The 22,048-nt window shown below is 40.8% G+C and overlaps 1 protein-coding gene across 1 annotated transcript in view; it reads right to left on the bottom strand.

The window, feature by feature from the left end:
• ST8SIA1 (ST8 alpha-N-acetyl-neuraminide alpha-2,8-sialyltransferase 1) overlaps positions 1-22,048 on the bottom strand; it is a 145,066-nt gene that overhangs the window by 76,743 nt on the left and 46,275 nt on the right. Inside the window, exon 2 of the mRNA XM_032432651.1 lies at positions 16,021-16,165. Coding sequence (XP_032288542.1) covers positions 16,021-16,165 — 145 coding nt within the window. The remainder of the gene's footprint in view (positions 1-16,020; positions 16,166-22,048) is intronic.

The raw sequence follows: 22,048 nt of genomic DNA on the forward strand, positions 1-22,048 counted from the left end.
TTAGAATTAAAAACTTAATAAAAAAATTTTAAGTATCTTTTTTTCAATTTATTTGGCCATATTCACTTGCATCCATTCTTCCTAGACACCCTGTCCCTCTTGGAATTTTGGTAGCCTTTCACATACTATCAGGTAAGTCCATGATGTCTACATTTCCCATGCATACAGAGATTTCCTTTTTCTTTTTTGCACTTACGAGTAGGATTGTTCTGACAGCAGTGGCTTTGATGGACCATTTGGCTCACATATGCCATAATTGACTCAGTGAGAAAAAAATGTACATTCACAGGGTGATTTTCGAGGTTAGAATGATTCCCTTTCAAGTGTACTAAACATAATGCCAAGCCCCAAGGAAGCACTGGCAATAGAAAGTTCGGGGTTGGCCAATCTAATCCTCAGCACTTCTCAAGCACATCTTAATTGAAGAACACTTTGCAGATGGAACAATAACAATACAGATTCCATATTTATATATATAACATAATACATCAAATCATTTGTCAGTCATCTTCTAAGTGCCCAGGTCGTGGAAATAGCTCTCAAGTCATGGAGGACATACGGTTAAGCATACAAATTATATACTCAGAGATTCTGCCACTTACTAACCATGTGACCTTAAGATGGTTAAGGAACCTTTGTTAGCCTCAGCTTTCTCTTCTTCTAAAATGAGGGTAAATAAAAGAAACTACCTCCATGGAGGCATTAAGAGAATTAAATAAGGGATAATTATAAAAAGTGCCAAGCCTGGCACTTAGAAATCACTCAGTAAATATTAGCTATTAATAACTTTAAAGTATGAAAGCTCCAATAACCATATTGCTCTGATCTCTTTCCTGGTTTTCTAGAATTTTTTCAGTGCCCTTTTCCCCACATCTGCCCCTCCTGTCTCCATTCACTATATACCCCCTCCACTGTTCTTCTTACAGCTGCTCTCAACCATCTGGAAACATGATTCACCAAGACTCCCATGGTATAATACAACCTAAAACACAAAATTTGTGTTTCCTTCAGGCACTCTCTTTTTAAGGACATGACATTATCTATGACATCTTGTTGCCACTATTTTTATTTAAATGATAATAATTTGCCTTTTACCAACAAAGTTTCCTAGCCCTTACTTTATCTACCTCACATCTTATAAATCCTTACCACTATTTATTTCCCTAAACATAAATCTTCATCTTCTAAATCTTTCCTTGCCTCTATTTGTTCATTATAGAAAAGGTCAGCAACAACATTATAAAATGCCTTAAGAATTTAGTGATTGTCACATTTACTTTTAATATTTGACCTGTTCCATTCTTCCTTCTGAATACTGCACAGCATTTCACTCTTTCTGTTACAAGGCTATTTCCATGAAATGTGATTACAATGTAAAAAAAAAGAAGTTCTAGAGGATTAATTTATGTCCTTTACTAATTTCTAGAACAGTCACGAAGTTTTCAAGTCAAAGGATGATTGTTCCAACTGCCTACACTACAGAGTAATCTAGTGTCTATAATCTGGCTGAAATTTTTTTTCCTCTCTAAATTTCCAAGAGGTTAAAATATTATTACTGCCTCTGGCAAGAGGTTGTCTGGAAGCCATATTGATTGGCTTGTTTCCTAAACCTATTGGCTCACAGTGCTACAAAGACTAAAAAATGTTTTCCTTCAGTAGCTGAGCCAAGATAACTTGAAAACAAGCAGGGAAGCAGTATGTTAATTTAAAAGATGGTGGTATTATAATATCCATGATTTCAAAATACAAATCCCACACATTCATTTTGTGGGGAAATTGGTGCAGGAATATCTGATGGTTGAAAGACTGAGGAAAACAGAGAGCACCATGGTCTCAACACAGGGGCCTGGAGATTGGGGGCGCCAGCTCACGACAGGGAGGAGACCCAGGAGTCACCCCGCTCTTGGCTCCATCCCTGCTTCCGCCATTTATTTCTCATCAGACAGAGGGCAGAGACTGGCCAAGTTGACATCTCTGATAATGATTTTAAATCTTCAGAAAGAGCAGCAATTTCTCCAGTGTGGTGTCTCATAAGATTGATTTCACTGCAGTACCTCAGGCTGGTATTGATAAATAACCACACATGGGCAAAACATAGCTGCAGTGACAAAGGCGGTTCACTGTAACCCTATTTGACCGTCTCCACAGTCTTCTCTTAAGGCCCAGTCTGAGACAGTCCTTCTGTCTCAGGTTTCCCAAAACAGATTGCTTCCAATGTGGGGGTTTTCCCCTCCACTCCAAGTCTCTCTATATTTATACCAAAACGTAGGCTGTGGGGTCTACCAGAATTACAGCCCGTGATTTTATAGCAAAACCAAGCAGCCCCTTTCTTCCTTCCTTCCTCTCTCTCTTTCTTTCTTTCATTCATTCATTCATTCATTCCACTAAAATTTACTGAATCTCTGTATGTCCCAGGTATTAACCTCCCAGATTAAACACTGTTTCTGGGGAGCTTCCCAGCTAGTGAGAGAGAGAGAGAGAGAGAGAGACAGAACCTTGAATCAAATACTTAAACAATTGACTACAAAGTTGCAAATGAGAGGTACCTGGTGCTTGGGAGGAAGGCCCCTTGGAGGAAATGATACTCAAACAGGATCTAAGGGATTAACATAAGTGAACCAGGTAAAAGTAGACAAGAGTCTCCCAGAAAAAGAGACAGTGCGTTGAAAACCTCTAGAGAAAGAGAGTGTCTAGTGTTTCTGAGGAGGTGAAAGAAGACAAGTTAAGACACAGTGTAAAAGGTGAGAGGAACACTGTGGAATTGCATGCTGGAGCCATAGGCAGGGACCAGATCAGGAAGAGCCCTGTGGGCGGTAAAGAGCTAGTCTTATGCTGAAATCAAGGGGAAGCTAATCAAGGGTTTTAAGCAAAGTGACGGCATTATCTGATTTGCATTTTAAAATAATAACTCAGGCTATGGACCGGAGAAGAAGCCAGATTAGATACAAGAAGGCCAGTAAGAGACTATTGCAAAATTCCAAGCAAGAGATCATTGTCATCTGGAATAGGATGGTGGAGGCAATGGGGGAAAAAAAGAAATAGATATGAGAAAGAGAAAGAAATGACCTTCACAAACTTCAAAATGTCCTTCAGCTCTATTCAATAACAATTTCTTTTTTTTAAAAGATTTTATTTATTTATTTATTTATTAGAGACAGAGAGCGAGAGAGAACACAAGGAGGGGTGGGGGGGAGCGGGCAGGCAGAGGGAGAAGCAGGCTCCCCGCTGAGCAAGGAGCCTGATGCGGGACTCAATCCCAGGACCCTGGGACCATGACCTGAGCTGAAGGCAGACGCTTAACTGACTGAGCCACTGAGGCGTCCCTCAATAACAACTTCTTAATAATATATGTCTTCCCTATGATCCAGCAATTGCACTACTAGGTATTTACCCAAAGAATACAAAAATACTGATTTGAAGGGACACATGCACCCCAATGTTTAGAGCAGCATTATCAACAATAGCCAAACTACGGAAAGAGCCCAAATGTCCATCAACTGATGAATAAATAAGATGTGGTGTATGCACGCGCGCACACACACACACACACACACACACACACACACTGGAATATTACTCAACCCTAAAAAAGAATGAAATCTTGCCATTTGCAACGACATGGATGGAGCTAGAGTGTATTATGCTAAGCAAAATAAGTCAGTTAGAGAAAGCACATGTGATTTCACTCATATGTGAAATTCAAGAAATGAAATGGATGAACATAGGTAAACAAGAAAAAAGAAAGGAAAACCATAAAACAGACTCTTAACTATAGAGAACAAACTGAGGGTCGCTGGAGGGAGGTGGGCAGGGGGATGGGTTAAATCGGTTATGGGGATTAAGAAGGGAACTTGTGATGAGTACAGGGTGTTATATGATAAGTGATGAATCACTAAATTCTACTCCTGAAACTAATATTACACTACATGTTAACTAATTGGAATTTAAATAAAAACTTGAAACTACAATACATAAATAAATAAACCCTCATCAAAAAAATAAGTAAATAAAATAATAAAAAAAATATATGTTTTAAAAGTGAATAAGAATAGCAAAACAAAAGCAAAGTAACTACATATCCAGCCCCAAAGCTGTGGCTTAAAGTCGTATGACCTTGTCATCTCAAGATTAAGATGAAGTTCTGAGCACCAACAGGGTGACTGTGGACACACCATCTAACACTCTGCATTACTGCTATCACCAGACCCCCCTTCTTCTAATGCTGTTGCCTATGAGCAACTGATCCTGGGTCATTTTAGTGAGGAACACCTCCTTCCAAAAGAATTAGGCTGACGCATGTGATTGCAAAGGTTTTGAAAGATTAGACATCCTTTCTATTGCTCATTCAGCACATTTTCATTTACCACCTGCTATGCTATGTGCCAGGCACTGTTAAGGTTCTGCCCTCGAGGGGCTCATAGTCTGCTAAGCAGAAAGCATGTGAACAAATAATTGTTATTCAACAGTACAGTAACCCAGAGATATACAAATTATGGGGGTTAAAAAGAACAGATTTTAAATTACGATGGCAGGGTAATGGAGATTTAGGAGAGAGAACTGGGAAGGTTTTACAGACATAAAGATAGTGAACAGCAAGGCTGGGATCCCTGGAAAGAGGACAGCTCTTGTCCAACCATGAGCTGATTGATACATCCTCTTCTGGTCAAGCTATGTCATTCACCTTCATCTGCAAGGTTTGTCCCCTAGCTACCAGTCATGGCTACAGAGGACTTTCCATTACCCATAAACACTGAGCTGATAAATCAGGCCAAGACAAGGTTCTACTACTATCCTAGTACTATTATATCACATCAGTATTTGAATCACACGAGGGAAGGCGTTAGTGCATCTATTCCTAATTAGACAACTAAAAAGCCTGGCTCACTTTCAGGTTCCCTTTCCTAGAGTCTAGAACATCTAGAATTTCATCATTTCTAATCATAAAAAGGCACAGATTATCTGATGTATCAGATAACAGGGTATTTGCTAGCTGCTACTTATCCTTCTCCATGAGTTTTCTCCCGTAAAAACTGCTCTCACAAGCTTGGTGAGTGTGTTGTGTGGCCATTTCCTCTTGCTTCCATGGCGGGCAGTGAGGAGAGAAGTAAACAGATTCACATTTTATAATGACAATGTTGGCAGCAGGGTGAAGGATATTGCAGGGAGGCAAGTTCATAGTAGCGAAACTATTAGTTCTTGAATTAGTCCATCTAATGCTGATAATCGTTGAACTAACAGTGGCAGAGAAGTAAGAAAAATGGGGATAAATTCAAGAGATAATCACAAAATAAAACTGGATTTGGATAGTGGTTAGTATGGAGGATGGATTCAAACTTAAGACCCAGGTGTCCAGATTAAGTGATTGAATGGGTCATTACCTGGGACAGAGAATAGAGAAAAGAAGTAGGATGGGGAGCGCAGGAGCTGAATTCTGAACATGTGAAAGGTAGGGAACCTATGGGCCACTGAAGATAGTACCCAATGGGAGAAGGGACTGAGTCTGTTTTTACTCCATTTTACCATTATTTCCCCAGAAACTAGCACAGTATTTAGCACTCAGTAGTAGTTGCTCGGTAAATACCTGAAGGAATGGTTGAACATTTATTCTATATAGAATCATCAAAATTTTAGGAAAGCACAGTTTTGCTGGCAGCAGGGCATATTCACGTAGGTGGTAAGTCCAACAAATGTGAAAGGGAATTTCGGATGCTTCAAAGCCTTATTTTTACATTTAGTTTGAACTCTGACTTTATTTTGTAGATTCTTGATTTGTTCTAAATTTCATGGGTCATATAGAAGCACTATATTTTTTCCCGAGTCCACTAATGCACAAGCCTTTGGATTTAAAGAAATCTCCCAGTACTCCCCATCTCAGTCACCTAGAAGACCCGTGAACCATAGTCATTTCAGTTCTTGTTGACCTTCCGTGCTGCTGTCAAAGTCTATGTCAGGCTCCAAAAAAAGAAACAACTGGCAAATTTAAGTTATGGCTTCGGAATTAACAATACTTGGTGAATATAGGCTATTATCTGAACAGTTGATTAGACCCAAAATGTATATAAAATCAGAACCCTAGGAAAAGAAAATTTAAGCAAAATAATTAGATTATGTATATTTTACAAGCAGCTGTTAACCAGTGCTTTATTAGTATCTGTACCTCAGATAAAAAGATTATTGAATAAATTTGATTTGCAATTGCCTTTTTCTCAGCACCTTTTCTTTTTTCTTAGCAAAGAGCTAAAACTCTAAGGCTGGGTAGATAGAAAAAAAATAGCATTTAGGGGGGAAAAAATCCTATGCATAAGAGTTTTCAGAATAGAGGCACGTGGGTGTCTCAGTCAGTTAAGCATTCGACTCTTGATTTCGGCTCTGGTCATGATCTCAAGGTCGTGAGATCAAGCCCCACATGGGGCTCCATGCTCAGTGGGGAGTCTGCTTGAGATTCTCTCTCTCCCTCTCCCTCTGCCCTTCCCCTGCTCATGCATACTCTCTCTCTCTAAAATAAATAAATCTTTTTTTAAAAAAGGGGGGGTTTTCAGAATATAAAATGTTGGTTATCCCCCAAAAGCACACTGTTTCCTTTACGGTCAGCAGAAGTGACCCACACCCCCACCCTCTCACCACCTACATTTCTCCACCACGATTATCCTCTCACCTATTTTTCTGACAAGCTGCCAATACAATGTCTTAATTAACAATCCGCCTAGATTCTCTCCTTTACTTAGCTGCTGTTCCCTCCATTCTGTCAGTCTCCACAGAGCTAGGCATAGGAGAAAACCTTATGTTTCTGTCTGAAAAATTCTGCTTTATCAGGCTTCATTCTCAGCCTCTATATACATCCTAAACCCACATCTGGGGCCACTGCATATTCAGCCTGAGCCCAGGGAAATGTGGATCAATCCTGGCCGTTAGGGGAATGGTTTGGCGAGTGGTCAGCCACAGCTTTGGAAATCACCATCAAGTTATGCCTTCGGTCTTCTAGCCTGGACCCTGAGGTGTGGCTCTGGGGACTTGGCTTCCATCTTATTTTCAAAACACAGCCCCAGGGTGCCCTTCCAGATAATCAGTGCCCAGCTCACAAACAGTCTCAGAACTGTGCTTCAGCCTGTTCTCAAAAACAGTCCCTAATTACGAACCCAATGCTGGGGACCCCCACCTTGTTCCCTTGAGTTTCTGTCTTGACTAAATGATCCATTCCCAAGCCTCTAGAAGGGTGGGTTCTCTCTTCTTCTGGCCATTACCTCTTGGAAGCTGCCAGTTACTAAAATCTCCAGACTAGAGGGTGGGAACTTGAAGTCCATTGCTATCCTCACCCCACCAATTCCCCCATCCTGTTGGGCAAGTCAACCCAGAAGTTCAGAACCCTACAGATCACAGGATATGACCAGTCAGGCCATGAGGGATGACAAGCATACTGTGCTATCTCCCGTGTGAAAATTACAGGCCAATTAGCAGAACAGAGAGTGAACTGATTTGAACAAATACAAACATTAAGAAAATGTTCTCTGTACTCACTAGTATCTTTTCATTCCCTGACCAAATTAATTAAGCCAGAGAAAGTCAGTGTTGATATGATACCTCTCTATAAGTTAATCAAATGCATCTTTATGCATTTAAGAGATGTCTAATATAGGGCACCTGGGTGGCTCAGTCAGTTAAGCGTCTGACTTTGGCTCAGGTCATGATCCCGGGGTCCTGGGATCAAGTCCTGAGTCAGGCTCCCTGCTCAGCGGGGAGCCTGCTTCTCCCTCTCCCTCTGCCATTCCCCCTGCTTGTGCTCGCTCTCTCTCTGTCAAATAAGTAAATAAAATCTAAAAAAGATGTCTAATATAAGTAAGCAGTGCATATAAACATATCAATAGCAGAAATGAAACAGAGGCCTACTGGCATTCAAATGCTCAAAACTAAAGCAAAATCGGATGTAAATTCCCTTCTACAGCTAGGCCTTTGCCTATAAGAAGGACGAAGATGAAGAAACCAATTGGAAAAAAGAAAAACGAGGATATACAAGCTTTTTCTACAGGAAAACCCTGTCATGTCACCAAACCTAAGGAGAAAATGTTATATGGAACAATAACACCTCCTGAAAAAAGTTATCACTCCCATCAGACCTACTGAATGAGATTTGACTCAGTGGTAATTGGCATCATGCATCCTTTTCAATTGTTCCCAGGAAGCTAGAAGCCTGAGCCATAATCAATCTTTGTACTAAATTTTGCACACTGTCAAATATTTTAGAAAGGTTCTGCACCTTGACACAATGCACCTTACATTTAATTTTCACTTTGTTCTCAACCATAGAAAATCTGTGAATGTTCACTAGAGAAAGGTCTTAATTTGTAATTATTTCTACATTTGCAGAAGAAGGAAACCTAGAGTTTACCCTTCAGCTCCACTGTGGGGCAACTCCATGTACTACCTCACTTCTAATCCTTTGCTTTCCTTTCCTACGAAGGTAACAGATAGTTGGACGTCCTGTGACAATCCACTCTCCTCACCTCCTCAGTTACACAGCAATTTGAAGAATACTGGATATGAATTCATTTAGATACACGATCTTAATTCACTAAAAATTAAATAACTTATCTCATACTGCACTTTCAGTTTATCATAATTATTATCCAACTATAATGACACAAAAGCACAACCGGTAGAGTCTATGACTACCTTCTATTTCCCTAAGTCCCCGACTCAACAGATTTATCTCTTCTTACTACTCACCGGACTGGAAAATTAACTTCACTCCTTTTCTAGTAGTGTTTTTTTTCTCCATTGGTTTCTAGTATTACCAAAATGCCAAAGAAATGCTTGCATGCCATAAAAGCTTTAGCAGATAATAACAGTAACAGTATTATATGTTTGTATAGCGCCTTCATTACAAAGCACTTTTACATCCATAATCTCATTTTAACTTGATTTCTCATAACACTGAAATATGAAGACCAGGTATTTTTAGTCCTGAACTGAATAAAATTCAGGCTGACAACAGGCACATGATTTGTCTGGAATCATAAATGTCATCATATGAAGGACAGGTCTAGAACCCAGATCTTTAAATTCCATTCCCTACATAGTTCTCTCATGTTGGCACTTGGCCAAGAGCAATAGAGTAAATGATCTGAAAATGATTCCTCTAATAAAGAAGCAATGTGCAAAGATTAACTTGCTTCCCTTTGAGAACCTGGATTTCTCTATTATAGATGCAACATTGTGATTTATAAGAAATATATATATATTTCATCATTCAGATGATCAAAAAACATTTCTCATATATTTTGGTCTTCATCCACAGTTCCTGGCTCACAGCTCCCAAAACCCTTGGAATCTCCTGAGAGATAAGAGCATTGGTAGCACCTGTTATCATAATATTTGGTCTCTTGCCCTCAGTTCCTGAAATCCCTTCAGAATTATAAAGATGAAATGGATATCTTGTTATTCATAACAAGCCTCTTTCCACAACAACGAGGTTTAATGAGGTGACTTTTGGAAAGCACCTAAGGGTGGCAGTGGTTGCCAGAGAACCAACCATGAACAGAGGACTGGAACTTTCAATCCCACCTCCTGATTTCTGGGGAGGGAAAGGGGCTAGAGGTTGGATCAATCACCAGTGGTCAATCATTTCATCATGCCTATGTACTGAAGCCTCCATAAAACCCTATAAGGATGGGGTTCAGAGAGCTTCCAGGTTGATGGACTTGAAGACTTCCAACTGCCACCATGAAGGGCCCCAAGTGTCACAAGAACAGCAGCTCCTTTGTCTGGGACATCGCCCTTCTTCATCTGGCAGCTGATTGTACCCTTTAATATCCTTTGTAGTAAATCGGTAATATAGTGAGTAAGCGGATTTTCTGAGTTCTGTGAGCTGTTCTAGCAAATTAATCAAACTCAGGGAGAGGTCATGGGAACCTCTGATCTGTAGCCATTCAGTCAGAAGCATAGGTAACAACTTGGACTTAGCAACTGGGGTCTGAAGTAGAGGGTGGTCTTGTGGGACTGAGACCTTTGTCTATGGAACGTGATGTTATCACTGGGTAGATAGTGTCAGAACTGAGTTGAATTGGAAGACACCCAGCTGGTGTCTGAGAATTGCTTGGTAATGTGGGAAGCCTCCACACACATGTTGAAACTGGGTCCAGGAACCCACTTTATAAAAATCAAAATAATGTAACTGGTCTTATTTCTCCTTTCATTAGGGACCACTAGGGAGCTCAAAGTCAAAGGGAAACTACAGTGCCATACTGGAAACTAGTTTCAAAGGGAAGCTACAGTACTGTATAGGATCTTACAACCTGCGTATCTACACTTTATGTTTCTCTCTCAAGTATCTACAAAAGAAATTTCTCCACTTCTTCTAAGAATATTCATATAATGGAAGTGAAATACCTTTAAATGGTTTCAAGGTGACTGAGTGATAAGAATGAACAACTAATCCACAAGAACCAATGTCTTTTTAAGAAAATAAAAACAAGCAAGATAATAAACAATGGAAGCTTTGAAATCAGATAGGCCAGGTTTCAGGTCCCAGCCCTTCCAGTTGCCAGCTCTGGAAACTTGAGTAAGTTTATTAACTCTTCTGGGTCTGTTTCATCCATGAAATGAAGACCATAAGAACGTCCACCCGGAGTTGCCATAACGATAGCATGAGAAGAAACTGAGGCAGATAACATGAGAAGAAACTGAGGCAGAGAGGATAGGCCAGCACATGTAGCACATTTGCCTAGAGCTGAAATACTAAAATTCCCAGCCTCTCTTGCACCTAGACATGCCCACGTGATTGAATCCTGACCACTGACACATCAGCAGGATATGTTCCATATTCCCTCTTCTCTTTCCTCCCTCTTCCTAGCGGGATCCTGCACCAAAACTGGAAGGTCCCTTGGCCATCAACTAAGTACATTCAAGTATCAAGATAGGAGCCTGGGAGCTTGATGGCACTGTATAGCCATCATCTGACCCTCAACTACCAACCTGCTAATTCCTTATTTGGGGAGATAAATAAGCACCTATTCCACTAAGCTTCTATGCCAAGTTTCTATTATAAAGGAGGCAAACATAAGCCTGACAACATGAACCTAACACAGACTTGGCAAAAGATCTATGCCCACCAAACATTAGTCCCCTTAGTTTCCTTCTAGTCAAAAAGGTACGTGATTGGAAAAATTATCACAATAATATTGATAAGTAAAAAAACAAGTTACCAAATGCTGTAGATTATATAGTATAATCCAAATTTCATTAGCAGGAAAAAAAAATTGCTGTGAGACTCAGGGATATCCAGGAGCTCAGATGATTCTATTAAGCACATGACTGTAAAGGAAAAAAAAAAAATGTGTATTTTCATTTTAACAAAGCCATTTAGACAAAACTACTTCAGAATGTCCTGCTGGGTTTCCCACAGGCCAAGGGCAATGCAGGTCCAGGCCAAGTGGAACGCGTCAGAGAGCTTATGGCAACCAGAGGAGTTGGAAATGAGTGTGTCTGGGGTGCATTAATGATGCTTTGTGATTCTTTACAAATGGCCTTGGGTGGATATTCTGAGAAAAAAAATGGCTAGTCTGGCTTGTGATTTATATCACATGACTATTCAGCACAATATAAGAGAATAGTGAGCTGACCGTGTTTTTATTACACTAAAAGGAAATATTTTTCAGATTATAACTGCACACTTGTGGTTTCTAACATTCCTGCTGCTCCCTCGCTCATTTCCAAGGAAATTTATGCTTTTTCTGGGCATGAATATGTTTTAGGTCAAAAGAGTATTTATTTAAGTAATATCTACACACATGGGACCATGCATACTTAAAAGGGACAGTCTTTGGCAAAGCAGGAAGGAAGTGGGGACCCAGGGGATGGGAGTATTCTCAAAGTAGGAACACTCACCATCACAATGTCCCCTCCAGAAAAATGAAACAAGACAAAACCAGAGAGGGAGACAAACTGTAAGAGACTCTTAATCTCAGGAAACAAACTGAGGGTTGCTGGGGTGGTGGGGGTGGGAGGGATGGGGTGGCTGGGTGATGGACATTGGGGAGGGTATGTACTATGGTGAGCGCTGTGAATTGTGTAAGACTGCTGAATCACAGACTGTACCCTTGAAACAAATAATATATTATATGTTAATTTAAAAAAAGATAAAAATAATATATATTATAAAAAAAACAATGTCCCCTCCAAACACACACACACACACTGTATATTCTAGAAAAATCTATGTAAGAGTTAAAATTCAGCCCTTTAAGCCTAATAATGTTCAACCAATACTTGATGAAAATACATTTATAGAGCCATTGGAAATAGCTGCATCAAAATGTCCTGCTTGGTCTCCAACTGCTCAAGCCAGCGCACTGCAGTGGATCACCCCAGGCAGGATAAAGACAGGGAGCCCTAGGCAAACACAAGCAGCTGGAAATGAATATCTATATCAAGTGGGAAATCCTGCACTAGGCCCAACACTGAAATAATAATCTTGTTCCTCAAAAGCTCACAAGATGGTATTGAGATCAGCAGATAAGGACTTTCAGAAAACTGTAACATGTGGATATGTAGTTATGTAGATAACTGTATATGAGGTGGAACGAATGAATTTGATAATAACACTATAGGAAGTTACAGAGGTCCAAATAAGAAACAACGAAAGAAAGAAAGAAAGAAAGAAAGAAAAAGAAAGAAAGAAAGAAAAGAAAGAAAGAAAGAAAGAAAGAAAGAAAGAAAGAAAGAAAGAAAAGAAAGAAAGAATTGTAATAAGGAGATTCACTCTGGCATCTCAAAGAACACTGGCGGGACGCCTGGGTGGCTCAGTCAGTTAAGCCACTCAAGCCTTCAGCTCAGGTCATGATCCCAGAGTCCTGGGATCAAGTCCTGCATTGGACTCTTTGCTCAGCAGGGAGCCCTTCTCTCCCTCCCTCTGCCTGCCACTCCCCCTGCTTATGCACTCTCTCTCTCTGTCAAATAAATAAATAAAATCTTTAATAAATAAATAAATAAATAAAATGCACACTGGCTCTCCTTGGACCCTCCTTGGACCCTCCAGCCTTGATGCAGGGCCTTGCACAATACATGGAGGACCTTGTATTGCTTCTTGGCAACAACCCCAGGAGCAAGAAAAAAACAGTGGATAAAGGTAGGCAACAGAGTAACGATAATGATGACAGCTAACAGATATTGAGCATTTAGGAGGAAAGTGTAATAAAATTAAGATTAACAGTTTAAACTATATAATTTAAAATGTGATGTAGAATTATACATCTGAGTTACAGAATGAGTGATTTGGCATTATTTTGCTGAAATTCAGGGAAAGAAGGGATGCTTTGTTCAACCAACAACACTGAGCCTAGCCCACTTAGCTGCCTTTCTGCCTAACTAGCACACACAACTTTCTTCCCACAGGAATATGAATGAAGCATATCAATTAACCGGTAACTTAGCTTCCTGGTAACAACGTAGGAATATTTCACTAAGGAATAATAATGAAGTGAGGGCACAGGGATATATACCATCCTTTTTATTGCTGCAAACTGATTTTCCGGGATTTCTATAAATTAGTCACTTCAGAATCTCAGCAGAAAAATACATGTGTAACTTTAAAAAAAACATCTATTCATTGAATTGGTTTAGCTCTTTGTCATGACTGTGCACACACACAATGATGTAATGACTTCTGCTTCCTAAGAAAAAACATTTTTCCTTATTATTCAGGGATGGTTCCTTGGTCTTGCAACCAGCACAAAGAAGCACAGAATTCATGTGCACACGCTTTAAAAAGGAAATGTTTCCTGCTATCTTACTGCTGCACCTGACAGATAAGATAGGAGGCTAGTTTGTATTTCTTTAATCATCTTTTTCTTCAAATCTATTTGCTAGCACAAAGTTAGAAGTCAGTTGGGATGACTGAAAGCCCTTGTGTATAAAAAGACTATTTTGGATTTCTTTAAAAATGTTTCTATTGATGAGCTTTAAAGAAGATTGCTTCCTTATCTCTTCTTCACTTCATAGCAAGTTGATATCAGGTTTTGTACATAAAGGGTACCATGGATTGGCCTGTTCACCCTCTATTCCATCTCTTTCCTAGCTTCCTGCTGAAGCTTGATTGTCTTATTTTATTTTATTTTTTTTTAAGATTTTATTTATTTATTTGAGAGAGAGAGAGCATGAGAGGGAGGAGGGTCAGAGGGAGAAGCAGACTCCCTGCTGAGCAGGGAGCCCGATGCGGGACTCGATCCTGGGACTCCAGGATCATGACCTGAGCCGAAGGCAGTTGCTTAACCAACAGAGCCACCAGGCGCCCTGAAGCTTGATTGTTTTAAAAACTGCCTCTCCTGGATTTCTCTGCAACTAATGTTCCAGATGCAAATTAATCTTCCCCATTAGATGCACTTGAGGGAGATTTGGAAGAAGATGAATAGGAACCCATCTTCCTGACCCTGTTTCTGTCACAGACTGTTGTGACCATGTTAATGGCAATGGCAGCCGGGGCTTTCTGATCTCTTAACCACAGTTATGGCAGTAAATTCTTGAACTAAGTAATTCCAGGAGCCACCTCTTGACTACCACTTCTCCATTCTTTCTAATGCTTTTTAAAGCACCTAATTCCCAATAAGAAATATTTTTCTGCTAAAAAATACCTAGGTGGATTCCTGTTCCCTGCCTTAAACCCTGACTAATGCAATCATATCCTTCATTCCTCAATCTGAAGATGCGATATATGAACCAGGACATTGACATCATGCTTTGTGTGCTTTCAAAGTACATGGACATGCATTATCCACATTGATCCTGACCACAACTCGGTGAGGTGGGAGGACAGGTACTGCTCTCTCCACTGTACAGGTGAGAAAGCTGAGTCTCAGAAGAGTTAGGTGACTTAGCAGGGCATTTGGTTAGTAAGAAATGGAGAAGAAATTCAATCTCACATTTTATAATTCTTAGTCATTTCCTCTGACACTGAGAAGCCTCCCAAGGGCAAATGGAGAAGAGAGAGAAAACACATGGATGATGGCCATGAATGCAACCTTCTATTTTCCTACTTTAAAATAAAAATTTTTTTAAAAACATCATTACACACTAAGACCATTAAGTTCAACTAACACATCTAGAGATGAACTAGCAGAGATAGGCTATTTCATAGAAAACGTGTCTTTGGATTTGGCAGGGCCTGGGTCTCAGCTTCATCGGCTCCCTCCTTTGAAGACTCATCGCTATTAATACAGATACATGAAAGGTCCAGCTCTGTTTGCCAACCCTAACTGTGAATTCCCTTTCTGCCTAATCATCTGGCCAAACCAGGAGTGGCCTGAAGACTTGGTGAGGCCAAGCTTCCTTTCTCCATTTCTCCCTAATGGCACCTAAGAACCATCCCCCTCTCCAACTAGGGCTCCCTAGAAATAACGATTTCTCTACTCTTCCCTTTCACTGCATATATTTTAGTAAAACATTTGATTTCATTGCTCAGGAAACCAAGAAGAAAAACCTTAAGTAAACAAGGCTTGATTTAGACCACTTCAAAAGCAGTGGAATCCTTTCTCTCCCTATCCACCACTCCTCCACTTCAGAACAGTGTCTAACCACAGGGTTAAGATCCAAGAGCTCTAAGAAGCAAACTTTTGACCATATGGTCCCCAGTCCCCGAGAGCAACACCAGTCCTAAGAAAATATTCCAGTATTGCAAATCTTCAAGATCATTCCACAGCCAACCTCGAAACACGAGAATTCCACAATTCCTGATCTTGCTTCCTTCTCTGCTCGCTCCCTTCAGTCTCATATGAGAAGGGCTCATATGAGCCCTGATATTCTCAAATCAGAAGGGCTAGGAAAACTATTACTTCTGCCCCTGCATGGAAACATTATGTGATTTCTTCACCAAAAAAGGTGACAGCTATAAAGAAAAACATTTATAATGAAGAAAAGAAGAGAGGAGATGAAAGGAAGGAGATCTGATTAATTAGGCAAACTCAATTATCTTTTCCCTATGATATCAAGATACACAGGAAACTAAATTGAAAGGCAACAACAAACTATACTAACCTGGGGGAAGAGAGAATAAGTTGAATTGTCAATGGTGAATGAGTATAAAAACTCCCCATCATACCACATGCTCTTCCCCATGGGGGAATTCATTTTAGTCATAGCAAAGAGATGGGCGGGGTCACAGCAGTCTTCCATCTGTTTCCTAGGAGAGAAAATAGAGAGAGAAAAGAACAGCAGGTTAAGCGAGCGGCAGACGCATTCACTTGCCATTCCCACCGAGATGTGCAGCCTTACCTCAGTGCCAGCTCACAAAAGCATCTGTGTCTCCAGGGTGATTAGACTACTATTAATTCACTCTTCCAGCCATCAAAATGCATGACTGGAATATTTTTTAATAAAAAAATTAAAAAAAAAAACATTAGCTCTCAGATGCAGCTAAAATATGTTTGAAGGCAAACATGATCATTATAATTGCAGATTTGTTGATTGACTTTAACAACCTGGTCCAGAAAAGATTTGGAGGGTCTTCTGGAGACTGCTGAGCTATGCAGCTGCAGCAGAAGTGTATCTTCATGGTAATTTAACAATCAGGGGGATAATTTCACTGACAAGCCACTTTACATGAGCTGTATGAAGTAGCGGATGCACAGAGTGGCCCAAAAGAAGGCACAATCCCCAAAACTGGGGACAAAATTAAAGAACGACGCCTGGGGGAAATCCTTTTAAATAGAAACAGAATGAGATGAGTGATTTGATTTCAAACACTAGTGAAGCCATCTGCGTTCTAACTGGTAAATCTCATGGGCCTTTTTGGTTCTTGTTTGGTCTGACCTCTTAGCAGTACTGGGCACAGTTTAGCACCATGACCTTTGAGAAGGGATCCCCACTCCTTTAGCATCCGAAATACCAGGGTCTCCTGGGTCACCTCACTCCTCTGGGTTAGTTCACAGGCTGCTCTTCTGCTTGCCCCTCCAATGGAAGCCCTGTTACTAGTCTACAAGCCAATATTTACATTCTTCTCGATTTAAAAACCTGTCAGAAAATAAAAAAATAAAAAAAATAAAAACCTGTCAGAAACCAACTCTGTTTATTCCCTGAGCTCTCAGGAGTAAAGTAGCTTATTCCCCAGCTCTACCTTTAGAAGGACCAATAAAACAAACTGCTAACATAAACCACTTCTGAGTGGTGCCCCCACAGACCTGCTTGCTCAGACATCTTTGGCCACCATGGTGTAGAAGCTTAAAGCTGAAAGGCAGAGGTAATGTGGAGTACTTGGGTTCAAATCCTGGCTCGGCCACCTACTAACTCCATAACTGGGGAACATCTCAGCTTCACAACTGGCCTGACATTATTTTTGAGAATTCACTAAAAATGTCCAGGTGGCACACACTGTACAGTTTCAATACATGTCATTATTACATAGCCCCAACTTCGCTGCCGAAATGAATACACTGAGTCAGTGTCCGGGGCCTGCCTCCTCAGGCAGGGGCCCTGGTACTCTCCTCACCACATGGGGCTTTTCCAACGTGCTTTGGTTTGCTTCCTCTTTACAAGGGTTTCCACAGAAAGGACAGGGGAGGGGCGCCTGGGTGGCTCAGTCATTAAGCGTCTGCCTTCGGCTCAGGTCATGATCCCGAGGTCCTGGGATCGAGCCCCGCATCGGGCTCCCTGCTCCACGGGAAGCCTGCTTCTCCCCTCCCACTCCCCCTGCTTGTGTTCCCTCTTTCACTGTGTCTCCCTCTCTCTCTGTCAAATAAATAAATAAAATCTTAAAAAAAAAAAAAAAAGAAAGAAAGGACAGGGGAGAGGGGCTCAGGAAGAAAGCCTTCATCTTATCAAAGTTGCTAGAATTTGTGGGTCACCTGGGTTGTTCAGTTGGTTAAGCATCCGACTCTTGATCTCAACTCAGGTCTTGATCTCAGGGTCGTGAGTTCAAGCCCTGTGTTGGGCTCTATGCTGGGCATGGAAGCCTACTTAAAAAAAAATTGCTAGAATTTTCATCACTTCTTGCTCTGACATCATCTTTCCATTTCTCACCAGCTGTGCCTCTTTCCTCTCCTCCTTCATCTTCATTGATTCTTCTCAGTGTTTCATCACCCAAAAGGTGGCCTGAAATGGAGGCAGTCAAGTTACAGTGACTTGCCTGCATTTTGTCAAAAGAGTATCCTAGACACTATATTCCATCAATATAAAATTAGACATGGCTTAAGACTATCTTTGGAGGGTGCCTGGGTGGCTCAGTCCATTAAGCATCTGCCTTCAGCTCAGGTCATGATCCTGGAGTCCAGGGATGAAGCCCCACATCGGGCTACCTGCTCAGCAAGGAGTCTGCTTCTCCCTCTTCCCTTCCCCCTGCTCATGCCCTCTCTCTCTCAAATAAATAAATAAAATCTATTTTTAAAAAAAGACTATCTTAGAAAAAGATACCAGGAAGGGAAGAATGAAGGGGGGGAAATCGGAGGGGGAGATGAACCATGAGAGACTATGGACTCTGAGAAACAAACTGAGGGTTCTAGAGGGGAGGGGGGTGGGGGGATGGGTTAGCCTGGTGATGGGTATTAAAGAGGGCACGTACTGAATGGAGCACTGGGTGTTATAAGCAAACAATGAATCATGGAACACTACATCAAAAACTAATGATGTAATGTATAGTGATTAACATAATAATAAAAAAAAAAGATTAAAAAAATAAATAAAAAAAGACAATCTTTGGAAATAAAGAGAATTACCAGAGGCATGACTCTAAACTAAATCTTTGAGCCACTCTTACAGGTCTGGTGATATTTTACCACTTTTAGTTTTTACAATAACCCTAAGAGATAATTAAGAAACTATTATTACTCCCAATTCATATCTGAGGAAATGGAATTAGGGCCATTACAGGACTTACTCAGGTCACATCAGTACGAGTTAGGCTTTTTCCTCTGCATGCTGCCTGTTCAGAACCTTTTTGATTCACCTTTACCATTCTCTGCCCTGAAGGAATACTTTCTAAACAATGGCCAAGCACTTGCAATGTACCCAGTGCCTTTACAGATATTTTTCCACTTCATCCTCACAGTGAATGACCTTGGAGCTAAATAGCTTTAAGATTCTTTTTTCAGGAACTTATCATGGGTCACATAACTAGTGAAGTGGTGGGGCATGGCTTTGCTCCCAGTTCTGTTGTTTTGGTTTGTTTTTTTTTTAACCTCATGTCTGGTACTTCCAACCAGACCATAGCTCTCACCTCCAAACCAAGCTAAACTTGTCATTCAGTACAAAGTGCTACAAAGAGGAAAAATTGGCCACAGCCATGTAATAACACCTCATTTTGTCTAGAGTCTGGCAGCTTATATATCCCTTTCATGCTGGTTTCCTCTTTTCATCCTCAAAAAAACTAAGAGATAATTACATTATCATAAACTTGTAATGAAACTGAAGCTCAGGCCAAGAGACTTGTTCAAGTTCATTAGGTTAATAAGTGTTTGCTTAATTATTAATAAAATGTGTGTTAGATGGACTCAAATTTACATCTCTTCCTGCAGCATCACTATGGTCAGAGCAATCAGTGGGAAAACCAAATACTCAACAGAAAATGAAAGTGCACATGTGTACAATTATTTTTAAAAATCCAAGAGCTATAGCAAATTTGTAATAATCATATCACCATTTGCAATATGGGAGTGCTTTTCCTATCATAACTCTCAAACCTTTCCCTCCATCCAGCATGCCTCCTCATCGTCCCTTGCCATGGCCCTCTCTGGAAGGTGCCCAAAAAGGATCACAGTGTGAAAGCATGTGCACTCCCCAGGCCTGGGAGGGTACCACTAGCTCACCAGCAGCACTGGCCACGGCAGCAATCACAGCAACAACAGTGGTAGGAAGAGTACCACCAGCAGTAGTAAGAGTAGCCATAGTAGAAGCAGTAGTCATGGTTTTTACAGAGTCCTCGCCTCACACTGTGCTAGGTGCTTCAGATATAAAAATTGAATTAAAAACCAGACCTGTCTTCAGAAAACATGCCCAAGAGGTGGGCAACCAACAAGCATGTCACTACTTATGAAGGCAGGAGGATGTGACCAGCACCACTGCAGATGTGCACAGACAGCTGTGGTTGCTCAGAAAGAAGAGGGCATGAAGTCACACTCGGGGCTCGAGGAAGGACTTCCTGCTCTGAGTTTTTTTTTTTTTTTTTTAAAGATTTTATTTATTTATTTGACAGAGAGAAAGACAGCAAGAGAGGGAACACAAGCAAGGGGAGTGGGAGAGGGAGAAGCAGGCTCCCCGCTGAGCAGAGAGCCCGATGTGGGGCTCGATCCCAGGACCCTGGGATCATGACCTGAGCCGAAGGCAGACGCTTAACGACTGAGCCACCCAGGCGCCCCCCTGCTCTGAGTTTTGTAGCCTGGGAGGAGCAGGCAGGAAGAAGGAGGAAGCAAGTCATCTGAGGTAGGGAAGCTGTTACAGAGGTATGAGACAGCAAGACACATTCCTTCATCAGAGTACACAACACAAATACTAAGAAACTGTTGACAGTTGAATCCTGGATTTTACCTCCATCCAACCCGCCGGTGATCCTGGAGAGAAGACATACACCAGCTCTTAGCATTTTTAGTTAGTTTGGTCCCCATCCCCTTTCTCATGCTTTGCACTGATGCTATTCATTATTTGCTTCTGTTTTGCAGCAGACAATAAAATCACAGGGTCAAAAAAAGCAAAAATAAATCCTTTTTTTTTTTAAAAGATTTTTATTTATTTGACACAGAGAGAGACAGCGAGAGAGGGAACACAAGCAGGGGGAGTGGGAAAGGGAGAAGCAGGCTTCCCGCAGAGCTGGGAGCCCAATGCGGGGCTCGATCCCAGGACCCTGGGATCATGACCTGAGCCGAAGGCAGTCGCTTAACCAACTGAGCCACCCAGGCGCCCCAGTAAATCCATTTTTATGTTCAGGTTTAAATTTGCAGATTATTAAGTTTCGGATGAGTGTAAATTGAGTAGCAGAGCCAAAATTTAAATACTCTTTATTATTCGAATTCAAGCTTCAGCAGAGTTCATATCAAATGATGCCATAGTTGCATCGAGAAGGTAAATATGAAGCCTGGGAACCACTTGCTAAAAACTCACTCAGGTTCTCATCCCCTTCTAATGAAAGCCCTGCGTATCAACTAAGCCAAAAGAACCACCTTCACTGATTGTGTCCACCGGCAAGGAAGACTAAGGTACTGGGGAAACTAAACAGGCAAATAAGGGTGAAAACCCACTCACTCAGTTAATAATGCCCAGTATCAAAATGAACCTTGCTGAGACTCTCTCAGATGCCATGTTCAACACTTTAGTCACCAGAGATGAAGAAGGCTGGGAAGCTGTCAGTCCAATGGCTCTCCCTACTGGGCCCCTCCTGAGGAATGACTAAATTTGAGAAAGTAGGGGTGAAAGGGAGCTCCACTGCTGTTTCACGTTTGGCCAAAAGCTGCTATTCTACTTCAGCTTCATACCCAGCTACTGGAAGGCTGAATAGTCAAGTAGCCAAACATCCAATTCAATGCCATTTCTGCATCCCTGAATGTGCGTGTGACAACTGTTTGTGTAAACATTTATAACACCATAATATCTAAACAGGGTACTGATGTGAGCAATACACACAGGAAGTGTTGTCGGAGTTTACAGTTTATAACTAAGTATGCAACTTAAAAATCTGGTAAGCAAAATGTACAGCACAGAGAATAGAATCAATGGAATGGTAACAGCATTGTATGGTGACACAGGACAGCTACACTTGTGATGGGCACAGCATAACATCTAGAGTTGTTGAATCACTATGTTGTACACCTGAAAGTAATCTAATGTAACACCGTATGTCAACTACACTCAAATAAAAAAGTAAAAACAAAATAAAATTCTGATGAGCAATTTAGAAGTAACCAGAGTGAAAATCTCTTTATCTGTTTTATATATTGAAATTCTATCAGTCAGAGGAAGTTTAAATGTATCTTTGTAAGAAGAAAGTGCTGATAATAAATTTATTGTGAAATTTATTAATTTTATGTACTTTTGAATTATGAAGCATTATTGACTACATAGGAGAACAAATTGTCAGTGAAAG

This window comes from Phoca vitulina, unplaced genomic scaffold (assembly GCF_004348235.1).
Source record: "Phoca vitulina isolate PV1807 unplaced genomic scaffold, GSC_HSeal_1.0 scaffold49, whole genome shotgun sequence".
Classification (NCBI taxonomy): Eukaryota; Metazoa; Chordata; class Mammalia; order Carnivora; family Phocidae; genus Phoca; species Phoca vitulina.